General features: G+C 46.3%; 2 protein-coding genes across 2 annotated transcripts in view; one reads left to right on the forward strand and one right to left on the reverse strand.

Moving 5' to 3' along the window:
- The window catches only part of ssr2 (signal sequence receptor, beta), a 15,284-nt gene extending 11,397 nt beyond the window's left edge, over nt 1-3,887 (reverse strand). The window contains exons 1-3 of the mRNA XM_048620413.1: nt 3,763-3,887; nt 2,979-3,136; nt 2,109-2,207 (exon numbers count right to left, since the gene is read on the reverse strand). Of these exons, the coding sequence (XP_048476370.1) occupies nt 2,109-2,207; nt 2,979-3,136 (257 nt within the window). The 5' untranslated portion in view covers nt 3,763-3,887. The remainder of the gene's footprint in view (nt 1-2,108; nt 2,208-2,978; nt 3,137-3,762) is intronic.
- A 3,296-nt stretch (nt 3,888-7,183) lies between these two features.
- Nucleotides 7,184-18,464, forward strand: cct3 (chaperonin containing TCP1, subunit 3 (gamma)). Its single transcript, XM_048620414.1, has 14 exons — nt 7,184-7,456; nt 7,572-7,633; nt 8,686-8,736; nt 9,312-9,374; nt 10,200-10,296; nt 10,937-11,054; nt 11,781-11,967; nt 12,377-12,526; nt 13,020-13,152; nt 15,942-16,023; nt 16,221-16,401; nt 16,987-17,232; nt 17,771-17,902; nt 18,054-18,464. Exons 1-14 carry the CDS (start codon nt 7,429-7,431, stop codon nt 18,150-18,152), a joined length of 1,629 nt encoding a protein of 542 aa, XP_048476371.1. The 5' UTR covers nt 7,184-7,428; the 3' UTR covers nt 18,153-18,464.
- The last annotated feature ends 1,550 nt before the right edge of the window (nt 18,465-20,014 follow it).

Raw genomic sequence — 20,014 nt, forward strand, 5'->3', positions numbered from 1 at the left:
AGGGGAGAGAGGGGGGAGTGCGAGGGAGAGAGCAAGAAAGAGAGCGAGACAGCAAGAAAGAGTGACAGAGAGACAGAGACACTCACACAGAGTTGAATTTTCAGCTTTAATGGCTTCAACCATCTCCTCCCACACCAACCCAAAATGGGAAACACCCAGTAAGGTATCTTTTGCAGTGGTAATGTAGGAAACGTTACAGGAAATTTGCATACAGTGAGATCCCACAAGCAGGAGCTGATAATGCCCCATCCCCAGATCTTTTCAAAGTGATGTTGGTTGAGAAGACAAAACATTAGCCCCCGGGACACCTATTTCCCACTCCCTCCCCGCTCCACACACACCCCTCCCCCCTCCCCCCACCCCGGGTGAGGGGAGCAGATGGAGTTTTTGCCTTACAGCCTCATTTGAAAAAATTACACCTCTAAGACAACAGTACTGAATATCGCTCTCAAACCTACAGAGGGGTCTGATTCGGAGGAAAGGATGTAATCCGAGGCCTGTGACTGGCAGTTTAATGGCAGGACACAGAGGGTAATAGTGGAGGATTGTTTTTCAAACTGGAGGCCTGTGACCAGCAGGGTTCCATGGGGATTGGTATACTGTACACTTTTGTGGTCATTTATATAAATGACTTGGATGAGAATCTAGAAGGTACGTTTGCGGATGACACCAAAATTGGTGGTACAGTGGCTGGTGAAGAAGGTTATCTAAGATTACAAAGAAATCTTGATCAATTGGGTCAATGGGCTGAAAAGTGGCAGATGGAGTTTAATTTGGATAAATGCGAGGTCTGGCATTTTGCTAAAGCAAACAAAGGTAAGACTTATACAATTCGCAGGCCCTGGGTAGTGCTGTAGAACAGAGAGACCGAGGGGTTCAGGTACATAATTCTTTGAAGTTTGCATCACTTGTAGACAGGGTGGTTAAGAAGGCGTTTAGCACGCTTGCCTTCATTGCCGAGACCTTTGAGTACAGGAGTTGCGGAAGTCAGGTTGAGGTTATACAGACGTTGGTGAGGCCTCTTCTGTGTCCAGTTCTGGTTGTCCTGTCACAGGAAGGATATTATTAAGCTGGAGAGGGTTCAGAAGAGATTTACCAGGACGTTGCCGGGAATGGACGGTTTGAGTTATAAAGAGAGGCTGGATTTGTATTACTGGAGCATAGGAGATTGACAGGGACTCGATAGAGGTTTATAAAATCATGAGGGGTATAGATAAGGTGAATGGCAGGTATCTCTTCCCTAGGGTGGGGATTTAAAGACTAGGGGACATATTTTTAAGGTGACAGGAGAGATTTTAAAAAAGACATGAGGGGCAATTTTTTTACATGGAGAGTGGTTTGTGTGTGGAATGAACTTCCAGAGAAAGAGGTGGATGTGGGTACAGTTACAACATTTAAAAGACATTTGGATTAGTACATGAATAGGAAAGATTTGGAAGGATATTGGTCAGGAGCAGGCAAGTGGGACTAGTTTAGTTTGGGATTATGGTGGGCATAGACTGGTTGGACCGAAGGGTCTGTTGCCATGCTGTATGGCTCTATAACCATGGAGCCAAGTATAAACAGTGAGAGAGCCTGGGATACCTTCAATGGTTAAACATTCCACTATGAGAAATTCCACTTGGGGAGGCAATGGCCTAGTGGCATTATCACTGGACTGTTATTTCAAAGACCAAGATAACTTTCTTGGTTCGAATCTCGCCAGGGCAGATGGTGGAATTTGAATCCAATAAAAAATATCGGAATTAAGAATCTAGTGATAACTATGAATCCATTGCCAATTGTCGGGAAAAACCCATCTGGTTCCCTCATGTCCTTTAGGGAAGGAAACTGCCATCCTTACCTGGACTGGCCTACATGTGACTCCAGACCCACAGCAGTGTGGTTGACTCTCAACTGCCCTCTGGGCAATTAGGGATGGGCAATAAATGTTAGCCTAGCCAGCAACACCCTCATCCCGTGAATGAATGAATGAAAAAAAAACTGGGGATAGGTCACTCAGTAAGAATCCTCCAACCCTTTTCTCAAGAGAATCCAGACATGCACCAGGATAGGGCAGCTCCCTATGGATTGATCCTGGGAGTGTATATTTAAATGACAAAGGATACGGAGCGATCCGGTCCCATTTTACAGTCAACATTCCAGATACGATTCCAAAGTCCTCCGGTGGGAAAGAGTCATCACTGAGTTCCACGTCCAATGCAGCACTAAAGGGAACAGATACAATTGAGATGATTGAACCGATAGAGTGAAAGAAAGCAAACGCAGAGTTCAAAAGCCAACCTGATTCGCTGGGCATCCACAAAGTCCCTCAGCCATGTGGTCATTTGACACACCCTCACCCAGGCAGTTGGTAAAGACTCCTATTTCCCCACTGCCTTTCTGAACATCCCACTGATGCCACATCAATGAGGTTTGTTTGAAATCTGGTCACCATAACACACAGCAAGATCATACAATGAGGGTCTGACCGAGTCCCCTCATTTTTAATGATGTTGGTTGATGGTTAAATATTAGGTAGGACTCCGTGAACCCTCTGACAGTACTGGTCTTGTGACAGTACCTGCTGCCTCAGCACAAACCCTCCCTCAGTGCTGACCCTCTGACAGAGCCCACTCCCCTCAGTGCTGACCCTCTGACAGTGCCCGCTCCCTCAGCACTGAACCTCTGACAGAGTCTTCTCCCTCAGCGCTGACCCTCCAACAGTACCTGCTCCCTCAGCGCCGGCCCTCCAATGGCACCCGCTCCCTCAGCGCTGACCCTCTGATGGCAACTCCTCCCTCAGCACTGACCTTCCGACAGTGCGGTGCTCCCTCAGCGCTGACCCTCCGACAGTGCCCGTCTCTCAGCACTGACCCTCTGACAGTGCCTACTCCCTCAGTGCCAAGCCAGACAGTGCCCGCTCCCTCAGCACTGACCCTCTGACAGTGCCCGCTCCCTCAGCACTGACCCTCCGACAGTGTGGCACTCCCTCTCACCTGGTGCCGACATTGTAGATGTTGTACTGCAGCGTGAGGTCGCGACCTTCCACTGCGTATTTATTGAGCAGGGACTTGGAGGCTAAAAGCCTTGCACCTTCTTCGCCGCTGGCAGCTGCCAAGAACCCTACACACACACAGACCAGCAGCAAGCTCATCTGTGGTGGTTAAAAATAAATCAGAAAAAAAAATTCACAATTGCTCGCTGCTAATATTAAAGTTACAGACACCAACTTTCCCCAGCAACATCACTGCAAAAGTCCCACGTTTCTACCACCTAATTGATTGTGAACAGACAGCCCCCATCTCCAGTTTAGAGCTTCAGCATCCAGTGCGTTTTGCCTTTCAAGTGAACCTTGAGAGGGGCAGGTCTTTGAGCCTGGAGGGAGGACAGATCATTGAGGCTTGGTGGGGGTCAGATCATTGAGCCTTGAGGGAGGCATATCAGAACATTGAGGGGGTCAGATCATTGAGGCTTGTGGGGAGTCAGATCACTGAGGCTTGAGATGGGTATATTATTGAACCTTTATGGTACAGATATTGCCCCTTGAGGCAGTCAGTATTAACTCTTGAAAGGGGTAGATATTTGGCTCTTTGACCCCTGACCCTTCACCCCATTCAACGCCACGTTATAGATTATCCTGGCTTTCGAGAAAGTTGATTTAAAAACACAAACCCAAAAACCCCGACCCCCCCCCCAACAAAGGCCTGAAGAGTTTAGGGTGATGGTAGAGATTTTGGGGACGCGACGGACACTTAGACCAGCCAAAGCCCACTCACTCACCTCTTCAAATCTGCGGTAAGTAGACTCGAACTGCGCACGCGCCTGCCCACCCCTTCCCAGGCCGTCCTCGTCACCGGCGCATGCTCAAGGTGCCCTTCGCTGGCAGTAGTTCCGCTGTGCCCAGCATTTCCGTTGTTGAAAACCATGGAGTCTGGAGAGGAAGGACTACATTCCCCGACAGGCATCGGGCGAGGCCAGTCAGGTGTAGCGACGGACGGCCAATCGGAAGGCGCCACACCCTTCTCCCCATGAGAATGGGCGAGCGAAGGGCGGTGTGACGTCACACAAAACATGGGCGGGACCTCTGCGTAATTGACGTCCGCGGCGCCACGTCTTGCGGTCCATGGAAGGCGCAGGACTGAACGTTGATTGACGGCGCCTCGAAGGACGCTGCCCCGTGCTTTGATTGGCAGCTCCCGGATAAAGACGGGCCTACATTTTGATTGGCGGCGCCTTGGAAGGGGGCTGGACCATGCTTTGATTGACAGCACAGTGGAATGGGCGGAGCTCTGTTTTGATTGACAGCTTATTGGAAAAGGTAAGGTTGCGCATTGATGCAGAAATAAAAATTGCTGGAAAAGCTCAGCAGGTCTGGCAACATCTGTGGAGAGAAAGCAGAGGTACTGTTTCAGGTCCGGCGACCGTTCTTCAGAAGTTCAGTGATTTAATTGACATTGTTATGCTCCTTATATAGTCATGATTGTACGTGGCCAAATTCAGCTCTAACTCCATTTACAAATTTGCACCGTAGTGGATCAGATCTCAATGATGAAACAGTACAGGAAAGAGATAGACAGCTTAGCAGCATGGTGTAAAGGCAACAATCTCTCCCTCAAAGTCAGTGAAAGGAAAGAGCTAGCTGGTCATCGACTTCAGGAAGTGGAGGGCACTGTCCTATCTGTATCGATGGTGCTGAGGTGGTCGAGAGCTTCAAGTTCCTAAGAGTAAATATCACCATCGATTTATCCCGGTCTGTCCACGTCGACGCTACAGTCAAGAAAGGACACCAACGCCTCTACTTCCTCAGGAGGCTAAGGAAATTCAGCATGTTTGCAATGACTCTTACCAATTTTGATAGATGCACCATAGAAGGCATTCCATCTGGATACATCACAGCTTGGTATGGCAACTGCTCTTCCCAAAACAGCACGAAATGACAGAAACAAAAACAAAGTTGCTGGAAAAGCTCAGCAGGTCTGGCAGCATCTGTGAAGGAGAAAACAGAGTTAATGTTTCGGGTCCGGTGACCCTTCCTCAGAACTGATGGTGGCTGGAAAAACGTCAGTTTATATGCAGAAAATAGGGAGGTGGGTGGGGTAGGGAGTAAACGAAAGGATAGAGCCCAAAGAGACAGAAAGACAGTTGGACAGACAAAGGAGTTGCTAACGATCAGGTGGGAGGGTGAATAGTTGTTAATGGGGACTGTTAGTGACTAACAACAGGGGGGGTGTAATGGCAGGCTATGTGGTAACAAGGGTTGGTGTGTGGGGTGGGGGGCTGGAACATGGGAGAGTTTAGGCCCTAAAATTATTGAACTCAATATTGAGTCCGGAGGGCTGTAGGGTCCCCAAGCAGAAAATGAGGTGTTGTTCCTCCAGCTTGCGTTGGGCTTCATTGGAACACTGCAGCAAGCCAGAGACAGAGATATTGGCCAGGGAGCAGGGTGGTGCATTGAAGTGGCAGGCAACAAGTAGTTCAGGGTCTTTTTTGCGAGCAGAACGTAGATGTCCTGCGAAGCAGTCACCAAGTCTACACTTCATTTCCCCAATGTAGAGCAGACCACATTGTGAGCAGCGTATGCAGTAGACTAGATTCTGGGAAGGGCAGGTGAAGTGTTGCTTCACCTGGAAGGTATGTTTGGGCCCTTCGATACTGGGGAGACAGGCGGTAAATGGGCAGGTGTTGCACCTTTGCTGGTTAGAGGGGAAGGTGCCGTAGGGCTGTGGGGAGGTGATGGGGGTGAAGAAAGTGTGGACCAGGGTGTCCTGGAGGGAACAGTCCCTGTGGAAGGCGGACAAGGGAGGGGAGGGGAATATGTGTCTGGTGGTGGCATCTTGCTGGAGGTGGCGGAAATGGCGTCTGATGATCTTCTGATGTGGATGCTGGTGGGATGGTAGGTGAGGATAAGGGGAACCCTATCGCTGTTGCGATAGAATTTGTGAACGCAGTCCAATCCATCCCAAAAACCAGCCTTCCTTCCACTGACTCCGTTCACATTTCCTGCCACTTTGGGAAACCAGCCAACATAATCAAAGATCCCTCCTACCACGGTTTTACTCTCTTCCACCTTCTTCCATCAGGCAAAAGATACAAAAGTTTGGAAACACGCACCAACAAATTTAAAAATAGCTTCTTCCCCACCATTATCAGGCTTGTAAACGAACCTCTCATATATTAGAGTTGATCTTTCTGTGGACCTTTTCTGCAGCTGTTACACTATATTTTGCATTCTGTTCTGTAACCCTGATATACTAATGTAATGTATGATTTGTCTGGTTAGCACGCAAAGCAATACTTTTGTAGGTTCTGAGGAAGGGTCACCGGACCTGAAACATTAACTCTGTTTTTTCCTTCACAGATGCTGTCAGACCTGCTGAGCTTTTCCAGCAACTTTGTTTTTGTTCCACTTTTCACTGTATCTCGGTACATGTGACAATAATAAAGTCAAATCAAAAGGTTGCTGACTGAGGAGGGGACAGTTGAGTAGGTTGGTCTTTTACCCAATGCGCTATGATCTTATTGAAACATACAATTTTCTGGGGGTAACACAGTGTGGAGCTGGAGCAGCACAGCAGGCCAGGCAGCATCAAAGAAGCAGAAATGTTGGCATTCTGGGTCGGGACCCTTCTTCAGAGAAATTTTCCGGCAGGATAAATGTGGAAAAGTTGTTTGTCCTCATGGGACGGTCTAGGATCAGAGGGTATAAAAAGGGGTTGCACAGAGATGAGGAGGAATAGCTTCTCTTAGGAGTGAATCTGTGGAATTCTTTACCACAGAAGGCTGTAGAGGCTGTGGATCGATAAGAATATTCAATATTGAGATGGACGGATTTTTAATCTGTAAGGGAATCAAGTGTTATGGGGAAAAGGTAGGAAAATGGAGTTGAAAATAATCAACTCAGCCACAGAGTCATCCAGCATGGAAACAGACTCTTGGGTCCAACACGTTGGTGTCCCCTGCCCCTAAGGTCCGCCCGTTCCAGTCTGGTCCAGCCCCAAAGGCGTTCCCTGCATAATCCCCGCCCACTGAGCTCCACGACTGCCACGCATGCGCTCGTCCCCTCCGCTCACCAACGCCGCTCCACCTCTTACACGGTTCCAGCCCCTGCCAATCAGCCCTTCCGCCCCCCACCATTGGCCTACCTCCTAGAACTATCCCCGCCCCTTCCGCTCTCCCACCTCTCCCTTCCCTCCCGCGAGCGGCTCCAACGGTCCCGCACGAGGAGCCGGGTGCAGTCAAACTCACCCAACAGCCTCGGACGGAGCGGAAGTCCCGCCTTTTCGTTCCTGCGATTGGACGGACGCGGCGATACCGAGGTGGTGATTGGCTAAGGGCGACCGTCAATCTTGCGGGTAGCCTAGCGGGACGGAGCTGCAGGTTTGGTTGCGAGGCCTGGCGTGAGGCAGCAGAAGCTTCCAGAAAAGAAAGAGAAAGAAAGATTGAAAAATGTTGGGACGGCAAGTGTTGGTTTTAAGTGAGTGGCTCAAATCAGATCGTGATTATTCATTTGGTACCTTTATAAATTTATATTAATAAATTCCGTTATTACCATCCGTTTTAATTTTTTTTTTAAAATCTCCTCTCCCCAGGTCAGAATGTGAAGCGGGAGTCCGGCCGTAAAGTCCAACAGGGCAATATTAACGCGGCGAAGGTGAGGAGGCCTGGAGCTCGGACGCACGGACTACTCGAGCGCCGAGGCTGCCGCTCGGGCCTAGGCCTCTTTTCCACCGGGTGAACGGTGGTGGGAGAATCGGGCGGAACACGGCGGCTGGGCGCCTTTTAATGGGGTCTCGATGTGTTTGACGAGGCGCAGGACCTTTTATTGGTCCGTATGGGGCTTAGGACCCTTTTATTGGCTCTTGATGGAGATCAGAGGCCTTTTTGTTGGGTCTAAATGGAAATCTGGAGCATTTTATTGGGGCCCAGGACCTTTTATTGGCTCTTTCTTAGGGATTATGGGCCTTTGTATTGGATCTAAATGGGATCTCAGGATTTCTGTGGATTTAAATGGGGCTCTGGGGGTTTTGTTTTGATCTAAAGGGGATCTGCAGTCCATTTTATTCTTGATCCAAATTGTGCTGTGGATTATTTTGAGTTTAGCTGGTTGCTTGGGATAGTTTCCTTGTGAGACTCAACGGGGATCAGGATTTTTTTTCTGGGCGTCCTTGGTGGTCAAGGCCATTTCTGGAGTCGACATTGGGCTTGAGATCTTTTGTGGGGCCCAAAAAAAAGGACTTGGGACACTTTTGGTGTCAGCATATAGCCCTAAGTTGGGAGCCGGAGGGATGTTCTCAATTGCTTTGGTTTTCATTCCCCTGCCTTTAAGTAGCCTCCTGCGCTCACTGTCCGAGCCGACAGGTCAATGACATCCAGAAAGCACCAAGTCAGCCTGAAATAGCAAGAACTGCAGGAGCTGGAGGAACACAGCAGGCCAGGCAGCATCAGAGGAGCAGAAAAGTTGACATTTCGGGTCGGGACCTTTGTTAAGAACATGAAAAAGGGTCCTGACCCGAAATGTCAACTTTCCTACTGCTCTGCTGCCTGGCCTGTTGTGTTCCTCCAGCTCCACAGTGTGTTATCACCAAGTCAGCCTGAGGTTATTTTCCAAATAAAACCCAAGTAAAGGATCTCCAAAAATATTGCTCAGTACTGGTCAACAGCCCTGTTATCGGCACCTGATGTTTTTGTGGTTATGTTTTTCAGACAATCGCGGACGTTATTCGAACATGTTTGGGACCAAGGGCAATGATGAAGGTACATAAATTAATATTGGCACGTTAGACTGGGGTTTTGCAGCAACCTACCAAGATGACTCCATGTTGGGTTAATTATAAATGGACTGGGTGGAACTTGGAGTCATGTGTGAAGCGATTGATATTGACTGATGTTATTCAAACATGCTGTCAGCCACAGCTGCACCTCCAGTCCTTAAAGAGTAATGGGATAATTTTAAGTTGAAGGGGGAAGACTTAGAATCATGTGGCATGGAAACAGATCCTTTGGTCCAACTAGTCCATGCCGACCATGTTCCCTAACTAAACTAGCCCCACCTGCCTGCGCTTGCCAAACTTTTCCTGTTCATGAACTTACCCAAATGTCTTTTAAATGTAACTGTACCCACACTCGCCACTTTCTCTGGCAGTTCATTCCACACACGAACCACTCTGTTTAAAAAAAAGTTGCCTCTCATGTCCTTTATTAAATCTTTCTTCTCTTCCTCACCTTAAAAATATGCCCCCAGACCTGCATTTGAAATTAAACAGCAGGAGCTCATTGTGTCATGCAGTATTGAAATTAATGTGATGTAATTTACCCCCCACCCCCAACAGATGTTGCTGGATCCCATGGGTGGCATTGTCATGACGAACGACGGGAATGCCATTTTGCGAGAGGTAGGTGTGGTTTCACCTGAATGAGCATTAGGAATCTGTTCGAGTGTGCTGCTTCTCACTCTCCTTCACTCAAAATACCTTGACATAAGTGTGTTTGGCATAAGTGACAGCTTTGTAGTTACTATGATTATATCTCTATTTCGCTGATTTGTTTGATTTGAACTTCTGGCCTTGGAGCCATGGCACGCTGAGTCAAGATCTGTTTGTATCATCAACTCGTGCCATGCAGATGTATGAGAGCATTGATTTAAAACTGTCGACCTGTCTCTGAAACTCCCATTAGATGAACCTAGTTCGGATTTGTGAAGAGGTTTTAATAGACATGATTAATTGGTCCTACTGATGGTACAGTGATCTAAGATCATTTTCAGTAAAGTCAAGGTAGTGAGGAGAATGTTTTGACGCAGCTAGTTACTGCGATCTGGAACTGCCTGAAAAGGTATTAGAAACACTTTTCAATAGAAAGTTCCAACAGGGAGAATCGAATAAATACTTGAAAAGAATCACAGTGTTGTTGGGGAGGATGTAGGACAAGTTGGGATAGAATTTTCAATGAATTGGCACAGGAACGATGGATTGAATGGCCTTGTGTGCATCATGATCGTAGTGAAGAGCTGTAATAGTCTTTACGTTAGATATGAAGAACAAAAAGCCGAGGGTCTCAAGTTCTTTCAGAGCTGTTTTGAGTTGAGAACCATCAACCTGAACTGTGGTTGGGGTGTTGGAAAGAGACTGCAATCCTCAATTCCTTTATCCTTGCTGAGCAGTGACTGCGAACATCCTCAGTTTCCACCCTCAACTCGGGCATTCCCTTCAATTTCCCAGATTCAGGTGCAGCACCCAGCAGCCAAGTCCATGATTGAGATCAGCCGCACCCAGGACGAAGAAGTTGGTGATGGGACCACATCTGTCATCATCCTCGGTAAGTTAGAATTTCACTTGTTGCTCAAGGTGTTCTGACTATCCAGATTTGATCAAAAATTCCAGTAAACAGCCTGTGCTTGCCTTTGAGGTTACTTGAAAAGAAAGGTGAGTGAGTGGGTGACGGTTTTAGTAGCAATTGGTGGGAAGAAGCAGGTTGGCCAGTGATTTATTTTCTGGTGGTAACTGGGTGTGAATTGTATTCCTGATGGAAACCTCCAAGTATGTAGAGCTGCCTAGGTCCTCATGCATTGTATTTGATCATAATTCTTTTACTCCATAAAATGACCACGCTTAGTATACAACGTTTGGAAATGACTTCCCTTAAATGCCAGTGGGTTGAGGTCTTCGCTGAAATTGCAGTGCCTCTCCAATGTGTCTCACCCTGCAGCCCTAACCTCGAGTCAGAAGCCAGCAATGTTCTGATGGGTCCGTGTGGTGAAACCTTTGATTGCTTCAAAAGCAGAAAGGTACAGAAAAATCATCAGGCCTCTTGATACACCTCTCTACCTATGATCAGCCTCCTGTCTTACCAGTACTGTGAAATGCAACTAGACTGTAGTTGGTACAAGAGGATGTCAAGTTCCCAGTTAAGTGAGTGGCTATTTAGTTCACTCTTCAGATACCTTGGTTTCTTTTAGCTGGAGAGATGCTGTCAGTTGCCGAGCAGTACCTGGAGCAACAGATGCACCCATCTCTCATCATTGGTGCTTACCACCAGGCACTCGAAGACATGCTCACCACCCTCAAGGAGATCAGGTATGGCATCTCTGGTTCTTGTTCACATGCGCGGTCTGAAAATGGGACATAGTTTTGCATTGTGAGAAAAGCACTTCACACCAATGTATTGCATTTTGAAAGGTTGTGCTGTCTTGCAGAACATCTGCAATAAAGAAACAAATAATGTGTTTTATTGTATACAGAAATGTTGGCTAAAATGTTCTGGTGACATCCCCAGATTGCCTCGTGCAATCACTGTTTAAATATGCAAAGCAGGCTGAAGTGTTTTCATAGCATCCCTACAGTGTGGAAGCAGGCCATTTGGCCCATCAAGTCCACACCGATCCTCTGAAAAGCATTTCACCCAGATCCACTCTCCTACCCTATCCTTGTAACCCTCCCTTGGCCAACCCACCTAGCCTGCACATCTCTGGACACTATGGGCAACATAGCACGTCCAGTCCACCTAACCTGCACATCTTTGGACTGTGGAAGGAAACTGGAGCACCCAGAGGAAACCCACGCAGACATAGGGAGAGTGTTCAAACTCCACATGGAAAGTCGCCCGAGGGTGGAATTGATCTCAGGTCCCTGGCGCTGAAAGGCAGCAGTGCTAATCACTAAGCCACTGTGTTGATGCTTGTGGTCCCAGTGTCTTTCTGAAAAATATCTCTTTGACTAATGCTTGCTGATCAGAATAGTTTTATTTCCCGTGACACTCACCAACTGTTTGAAAATCTGTCACTCATAACACTGTTTTCACAGTACTCCTGTCGATGTCAATGACCGTGAAATGATGCTGAATATTATCAGAAGTGCCATTAACACAAAGGTGAACAATCTCCAGATTGACCTGGCCTGTAACATCGCGCTTGACGCTGTGAAGACAGTGGAGATGGAAGAAAATGGCCGCAAGGAGATTGACATCAAGAAGTATGCCAAGGTGGAGAAAGTAAGTAGTGTATCATAATTAATCATGGTTTACATCACAGCCAAACATAGCTCTGTCCTCATTTGCTATCCAGATTCGTGCAACTCCCAGGAGGTGTCTCTACATAGTGAGATCCTTCTCTCTTTTCCTGTCCCTGGTTGTGATGCCCTTAACTTTACTCAAGCTGAGATTGACTAATCTAGTATTAGAGGTATTTTCATTGGGATGCCTTATTATGTTTCAAGTGGAACACTGTTTCTCAGCTGTCTGGCAGTGGGGAAAACTGCTCACAAGTTGTGTTAATGTCACTGAAAATTCAGTTGATTGTGCATTTACCGAATGCACCTGGGTTCCAGAACAGCGAGCAGAAGCAGATTGTTCAGGTGCTTTGTTCATGCACGTGGTGTAACTGGTTTCTCCATATTGACAGATTCCTGGAGGTTTCATTCACGAATCCAGTGTGCTGCGGGGTGTGATGGTGAACAAAGACGTGACCCACCCACGGATGCGCAGGCATATCAAGAACCCCCGCATCATGCTGTTGGACTGCTCGTTGGAGTACAAGAAAGGAGAGAGCCAGGTTTGAGGCTTCTGTTTTCATCTGCCTTTTGCTGTTCTTGAGTGCTCGGTATGGCAGTGGTGGTAGGCAGCACCAGTCAGTGAGTAATGTCAGTTGATGGGTCAGTCTTCTTCGGTGTCCCTCCAGGTACCTTTTTATCCAAGTGATATTTCATCACTCACAAACTTAAGACAATGGATGTTGTTTGCTATTCATTCAAGGTATCATAGCTGAGCCTGATACTGCCCTTATCCAGCTAGGGGGAAAGGGGTGGGGATCACTCATACCGTACTGGGGAAAAGCGTGGAGAGAGGTTATTGATGATACCTTGTGCTCAGTATGTTGACTCTCTAACTACGTCAGTGATCTAATTAACCTTTCCAGTACCTCATCAAGGGAGTATCTCCCAATGACATGGTGCATCCCCTGTCAGAAATCTCCTGAATCACTATGTTCGAGATGATTGTTTACCAGTTCTGCTTGAGCTCTGAATAATTGGCATATATTGTTCCAGACTGATATCGAGATCACTCGTGAGGAGGACTTCACCCGCATCCTGCAGATGGAGGAAGATTATATCCAGCAGATTTGTGAGGATGTTATCCGTCTTAAACCTGACCTGCTCTTCACTGAGAAGGGTATCTCAGGTACTGTGCAGCCTGACACGGGGACCTGTTAAGTTCAAATAGACTGCTAACTGGAGGCTGCTGGCATATGGGTCCTAGAATCAGAGTCCTTGGAAAAACAGGCTGGCTTGCCACACTTTCCTTGAGATGAAAGGTGCAGGAATGGTACTTGTTTGGTATTGTGAGCCAAGATGATACTCCTGTGACTAGTTCCTCAGTATCAGTGCACACTGCTTTATCTCTGCATTGAGTATTAAAGGCTAGAACCACTTCCTGGCTTACTCTTGTCAATCCTAGCCACATCTGTTGGCTGTGTGACCCCAGTTTCGTGGTGGGTAAATGCAGCAAGGCCATGTACTTGTCTTGTTGCAGTCAGCCAAAAAGATTTTGGTAAATTATTGGTGCTATATCACCAGGAACAAGCTTGAAAGATGAAGAGCACCAACTGGTGTTGTTTAGTACAGGGCTTTCAGTTTGCAGCTATCAGTTGCAGTGGTACTTTAGGTGAAAGTTCTCCCAGTCCATGTTTTCACATACTAAAGTGCAATTAACTATTTTCTTCATTCTATTGTATGATGGGTGTCACTGGCATTTTCTTAATAGGTCTTGAACTGAGTGCCTTTCGGGCCATTTCAAAATGCTGTGGCGTTCTGGGGGAAGGCAGTTAGTGAGAATGGTAGTCTGTAGAGGGATATAAACATGTTAAATGAGGGGACTAAAATTTGCCAGATGGAAGATAATGTCGGAAAATGAGGTTCTACACTTTTTGGCAGGAAGAATAGAAGAGGTGAATATTATTTAAATGGTGAAGGCTTTGGGAGATGGGGGATTTGGCAGTCCTAGTGCATGAGTCACACAAAGTTAGCATCCAAGTTCAGTGGGTAATAGGGAAGGCAACTGGAATGTTCCCCTTTATTTCAATGGGAATGGAGTACAAACGTAGGTATGTCTTTTTAAAGCTATGAGGCACTGGTCAGACCACAACTAGAATATTGTGAACCATTCTTCTGGTCCCCTTATCTAAGAAAAGATATACTGGCAGTACAGAGGTGGTTCGCTAGATTGACTCCTGGTATGGAGGGATTTTCTTAGGTAAGCGTGAGTAAGTTGAGACTGTACTCATTGATTTTTAGGAGAGTGAGAGGAGACTTCATTGGAACAAAGATTCTTGGAGGGGCTTGACAGAGTAGATGTGGAGAGGTTGTTTCCACTTGTCTAGACTAGAGTGCATTATCTCATAGTAAGGAGTTGTCCATTCTTGACAGATATGATGAGGAGGAATTTCTTTTGTATGTAGTGAATCTGGAATTATTTACTGCAGAGGGTTGTCATGGCTGGGTCTCAAGGCTGAGATAGAGATTTTTAATCGGGAAAGGAATCGGGTTATGGGGAAAAGGCAGGAAAGTGAAGTAGATTTGTCAGAGTAGCTGTGATTTCATTGAATGGAGGAACTGACTCATTGGACAGTGGCTACTTCTGCTCCTACGTCTTATAGGCAGTTAAGGTACATTCCTGTGGGACTGGTGTCATACGTAGACCACATTGGTCCTTAAAGGACATCAATGACCAGGATCACCATCACTGAGACTGGTTTTCAATTCTAGATTTATAATTAAGTTTTTAAATTCTACCAGCTGCCATGGAAGGATTTGAATCAGTGTTCCCACAGCATTAGGCTGGGCCTCTGGACCATTAGTCTAATAACATTAGCACACAGCCATCATTTCTGTCCCTGTCTATGTCTGGCATTGCCAAATAAACTTCATGCACTTGATTTAGGATCATGTTGAGAGCTAATGCCTACATGCTTGTGCTGAAGACCTGTGGGTTCAGTCTTGAAATAATTCATTATTACCATATTTACTCATGTAAAAGTCAAATTTTTCAGACTTTTTTTTTAAGGTTAAATTCATGTGACTGTTACATGGATACTACTTTCAAGGGACTGAAATTCGTGCTACAGTCCAAAATACCGTATCATTAGCAAAAGCCCAATTGATCTCAATGAATTTTTTTAAAAAATGAATTACGGTAATTACCGTAATATCTTCTAGTTCAGCAGGCAGCTTTTGTGCAATCATCGCTGCTGAAGTACTAAGTCATGCCTTCACGTGAACCTTGTAAACCATCCAGCACTTGCCTTAACATCCAAAGTTCCATCCTTCTTTTCATTTGTTTTCTGCATGGATTTGTTGGCTTCACGACTAGCACTTTCCATTTCGACAATTTTCAAGTACCCACTCAGCAACTTTTTCTCCAGTTGAGGTAACTTGCTAGGTTTACTTCTGTTGGCACACTTTTGTTTTGCCATTGTCTGAAGTTGGTTCAATATCTTTTTCCAGTCTCTGTCAAGTTTCTCCAAAACACAATTCTCTTGCTACTGCACAGTTATTTGTCTTCTCTGCAACTTCAATAACTTGCAGCTTAAATGCTGCTGTACTTTTTTTGTTTGTTTTTTTACCTGGAGGGCATTTTTATACAAAATGAAGAAATTTCAAAACACATAATAGCACGAAATAAAATTCATTTCCTCATTGTAACATTTATGTACAGCATAATACCTTGACTCTCAAATATTGATCTGTTATCTGTGAAGAATTAGGGTTGACTTTTACGTGAGATGTATGGAAAATTCCAGATTTGTTGACCAAAAATAGGGGGTTGACTTTTACATGAGATCAACTTTTACTCGCGTATATATGGTGGCTCAATCTGAGCAACTTCGCTGGCCAGTGCTTAAGGAATAAATTATTTCGGGGCAAACTAATGCAGCTTAATATTTGTCATCTTTTCATTTTCCCCCCATTCAGACCTGGCCCTCCATTACCTCATGAAGGCAAATGTCACTGCCATCCGTCGCATCAGGAAGAGTGACAGCAACCGAATTGCCAGGTACAGTGAGCTTGTTTCCACGGGGAAGGGTGTGGCACGGTTTTATTAGATAAGGATTTGCAGTGTACACTGAAATGTGTTTCTGGAACTGATCTCTCTTTCGCCTTTCAAATGTGAAAGTATTAATATCATTTCTAAGCCACTTAGTGCAAGTGGAAAATCTTCTCTGAATCTACACCTGCTGTCTGCTTTTGCAGGGCGTGTGGTGCTCGAGTTGTTAGCCGGACTGATGAGCTGAGGGATGAGGATATTGGAACTGGTGCTGGGCTGTTTGAGGTCAAGAAGATTGGCGACGAATATTTTGCTTTCGTCACCGAATGCAAAGAACCCAAAGCTTGCACCATTCTCCTGCGAGGAGCCAGCAAAGAGATATTGGCAGTAAGTGTATGCTGGGTGCGACCAAAGCATTTCATTTGCATATTTGAGAGGGATTTAAAATTCAAACCTTTCTTAGAAACTGGCTGGTTTTTGTTGGGAAGGGTGCAATTCCAATGTTTGCAAGTTTAGGGCAGCTGGAAGAATCCATTACTCTTTTGCACAACTGCAAGATTGCAACCACCTCGAGTTGGTGTTTTAAGCAGTGATGTGAGTTAAGCTGTGCGTGCAAGCGCATGCTAGTCTTCCTGCCGTCCACGCTAACTAGGTCTGCTGTGGAGGACTAGAGCAGTTGGGGTGAGAAGTGTTCATGAGGTCAGAATTGAAGGGACAAGGTGATCTCTGCAGCAGTGGAGCCAGTGCAAGGTTGAGAGGAGGTTAAAGATTGACGGGTGTGTAGTGGTTGGAGGAGGTTGTGGAGATGGATAAGGCTGGAGGACGCGTTGGGGCTGCAGCAGGTTACACCGAGCTGCCAGTGCCGTGGACAAATATAAAAATTGATCAGAATTTCAAGAGCTTATTTAATTTTTGCTGGACTGGTTGTGTACTGTTTTGTGAGAGATGTTAAGGTTCTGTTCTCTGTTTCAGGAAGTGGAGCGTAACTTGCAGGATGCCATGCAGGTGACGCGTAACATCATGCTGGACCCACACCTGGTGCCTGGGGGTGGAGCGGTGGAAATGGCCGTAGCGCATGCCCTGACTGAGAAGTCCAAGACCATGACTGGAGTCGAGCAGTGGCCATACCGTGCGATGGCTAACGCCCTTGAGGTCATCCCCAGGACGCTAATTCAGAACTGTGGAGCTAGCACCATCCGTTTGCTGACTTCCCTGCGGGTAAACCATGCTCCTCTTCTATACTGGACCCTATCAATTCATCTATGATCATGATTTGCTCCTGTTGTATTAGCAGGATTTGGTTACCGATTTCTGTACACTGTTTGCACATTCTCCCTCCTTCAACTTTGAGCTGAACTTCTTGCATCCATCCTTCCATCAGAAGGTACAACTTATTTACTGAAACGTTTTGGCAATCTGTTTTGTCACCTGCAGGATTTTCGGTACTGAGTGGGAAGAATCTCTGACTGTACTGCAGAGCTGCCTTGTCTTTGTGAGATTGTGTTTGCCATTAGGGGGTTAACTCCATTCCAGTCTTAGATCAACCTGTTAAGCAGCCATCTCCAGGATTGAAAGTAGAGTTTCCCCTCTGTTTAAGGGATTTATTCCAACACCTCCTTGCTCATCCCTCTCCCAGATTTTTGGGGGGAGTCCTTTCTGATTTGACTCAGTCAGTTGTCCAAGTGGGACTCCTTTTAGCACTGAGGCTGTTGTACCAGTTTGATCTAAGTGGTGACAGATGTGTCCTCTTCACCAGGCAAAGCACACGCAGGAGGGCTGTCAGAGCTGGGGCGTCAACGGAGAGACTGGGGCCTTAATGGACATGAAGGAGCTTGGCATCTGGGAACCTCTGACTGTCAAATCACAGACCTTCAAAACATCAGTGGAGGTGAGTCTCACTGGAGTGCTGAGGGCAAAGATTGTGATTAATGGAATGAACAAGCGCTGTTTTGTAGAAGCCCTTCCCTCAGTACATGCTCCCTATGTATTAAGTGTAGCCTGTTGTGTGCAGATCATTCTAATGTGTTTGTTTCCCACAGACCGCCATCTTGCTCCTACGCATTGACGACATTGTGTCCGGTCACAAGAGTAAGAAGGATGATAGTCACGGAGGAGACGGAGATGCCTCATACAATTAAACCTGGACTGGGGTGAAACGGAAGGCAGCACTGCACCAGGAAGGACCACCATGATGCACAACCACGTCCTTGACACTCTTAACCACTTGGGATCTTGGGATAGGCAGCCCCCTCTCAACCACAGACTCTGAAAATATTTATTGTTTAAAGAAGGGCAAAGGCAGCAAGGTTCACCTCGGTCAGTGGGCGTTGGTTGGGTAGTGGGGGCTAGTGAAAAATGTTACTGTTACCTTGTTTGGATGTCTGATCAAGAGCAACATTTGTTTTCATTTCAAGGGTCAACATTCAATAAAGATGGTTCTGATGTTGAAATGTTGCTGCTTTCTGTTTCTGTGGCATTTTATTCCATTCTCCGTCTCCCTCTCCTTGGCACACATGCTCTTGAATGACTCTCTCCTCATGGTTGATGGTATTAGTTGAGTGCAACCCTGACCATCGCAGTGCTGAATGGGATCTCCAGGCAGGCAAGCACTTACCAGTGGATGCACTAGGGGAGGGGGTGAGGAGGAGAATTGGAGTTTATTGCACCAGTGCAATCTAGTGACCCGATCGCCAGCTACCTTCTGGTTTCACAATTGCAGAATTGTAACTACATTGGTTGCTGTTTACGCGTGAGGTTTCGTTTCCACAAGAGTTAACATTTAAAATTTCTCCATGACCACCTGCGTGTACACTTGCAGTGCGTGCGGTGCAGGTGCCGTGTGAAAAGCTGTATGATCATGGCTCCTAACTAAAACCTCCCTGTCTGCAAATCTGCACGTAAAACCTCTGTGATCCACTGGCTGAACAAAGTGTCAGAATGGAATTACTGAGGCTCTCAGATCAATGCCAGATGCATCAAGGGCTTTATTGGATAAGCTTAGTGATAACCCTGCAGTCTGTAAGTGTTCTCGACAAGACCTATCCTGACGTGATTCTACAGATGTTTTTAGTTTAAACGGCAGTTAAATGGTCATTCTTAACGAGTGATTCTTGCAAGTGAACGTGAAATTCGACTGCCGAGGCCTCTCCTTGCCAGAAATAAAAGCGTGCTTTTTGTTCTTCTCTCTTGCATTCCTTTTGGACAATGTTCCTGTCTCAGAAGTTGAATCAACGGTTGTAAGCTCTCATATGACTCAGCTCGACTTAACAAGGTTGTGCTTCAGGTGGAGTTTGACAATCTTCAGACCAAAAATAATCTATCCATTCCTGTCTTTTTGCATTTTTAAAAAAATTTCAGATCACCAGGAATAGAAACAAAAGATGTGCTAATCTATATTTCCTTTGGCTCTGTAAGACCATCTCTATAATCCCTGACTTTCAGCCTATTATTTATGCTCTTTGTCCTTCTTGCACCCACCCTTGCTCAAAACCTATCACATCTCTGAACTTTTTCCACTTCTGATGAAAGGTCATTGACCTGAAACACAAACTTTTCTGATGAAGGGTCTAGGCCCGAAACGTCAGCCTCTCTGCTCCTATGATGCTGCTTGGCCTGCTGTGTTCATCCGGCCCTGCACCTTGTTGTCTCTGAAACACAAACTTGTTCCTTTCTGCCTCAGGGCATGCAGCTGCAACCTCTTGGTCTGTGGCGTATCTCCAGTTCTACCATTACCACCAAGCCATGGGATCAGCCCTCGTTCAGCAGAATGGCACTGGGCTTACCTCAAAATGAGGTGCCGAACTGATGAAGCTACAAAACAGGACAAATTGCATGTCAAGCAGTGTACGCATCATGCGAGGGACAGGGCTAAGCAATCTTGTAGCCAACAGCTCAGATCTAAGCTACGCAGTTGCCTTATCCCATTGTATGTAGTGATGGACAGTTCAGAAACTTAACAGGAAGACAGGATCCACAAATATCCCTGTCCTCAATAATGGGG

The sequence above is a fragment of the Rhincodon typus genome, chromosome 46 (genome assembly GCF_021869965.1).
Source record: "Rhincodon typus isolate 14 chromosome 46, sRhiTyp1.1, whole genome shotgun sequence".
Classification (NCBI taxonomy): domain Eukaryota; kingdom Metazoa; phylum Chordata; class Chondrichthyes; order Orectolobiformes; family Rhincodontidae; genus Rhincodon; species Rhincodon typus.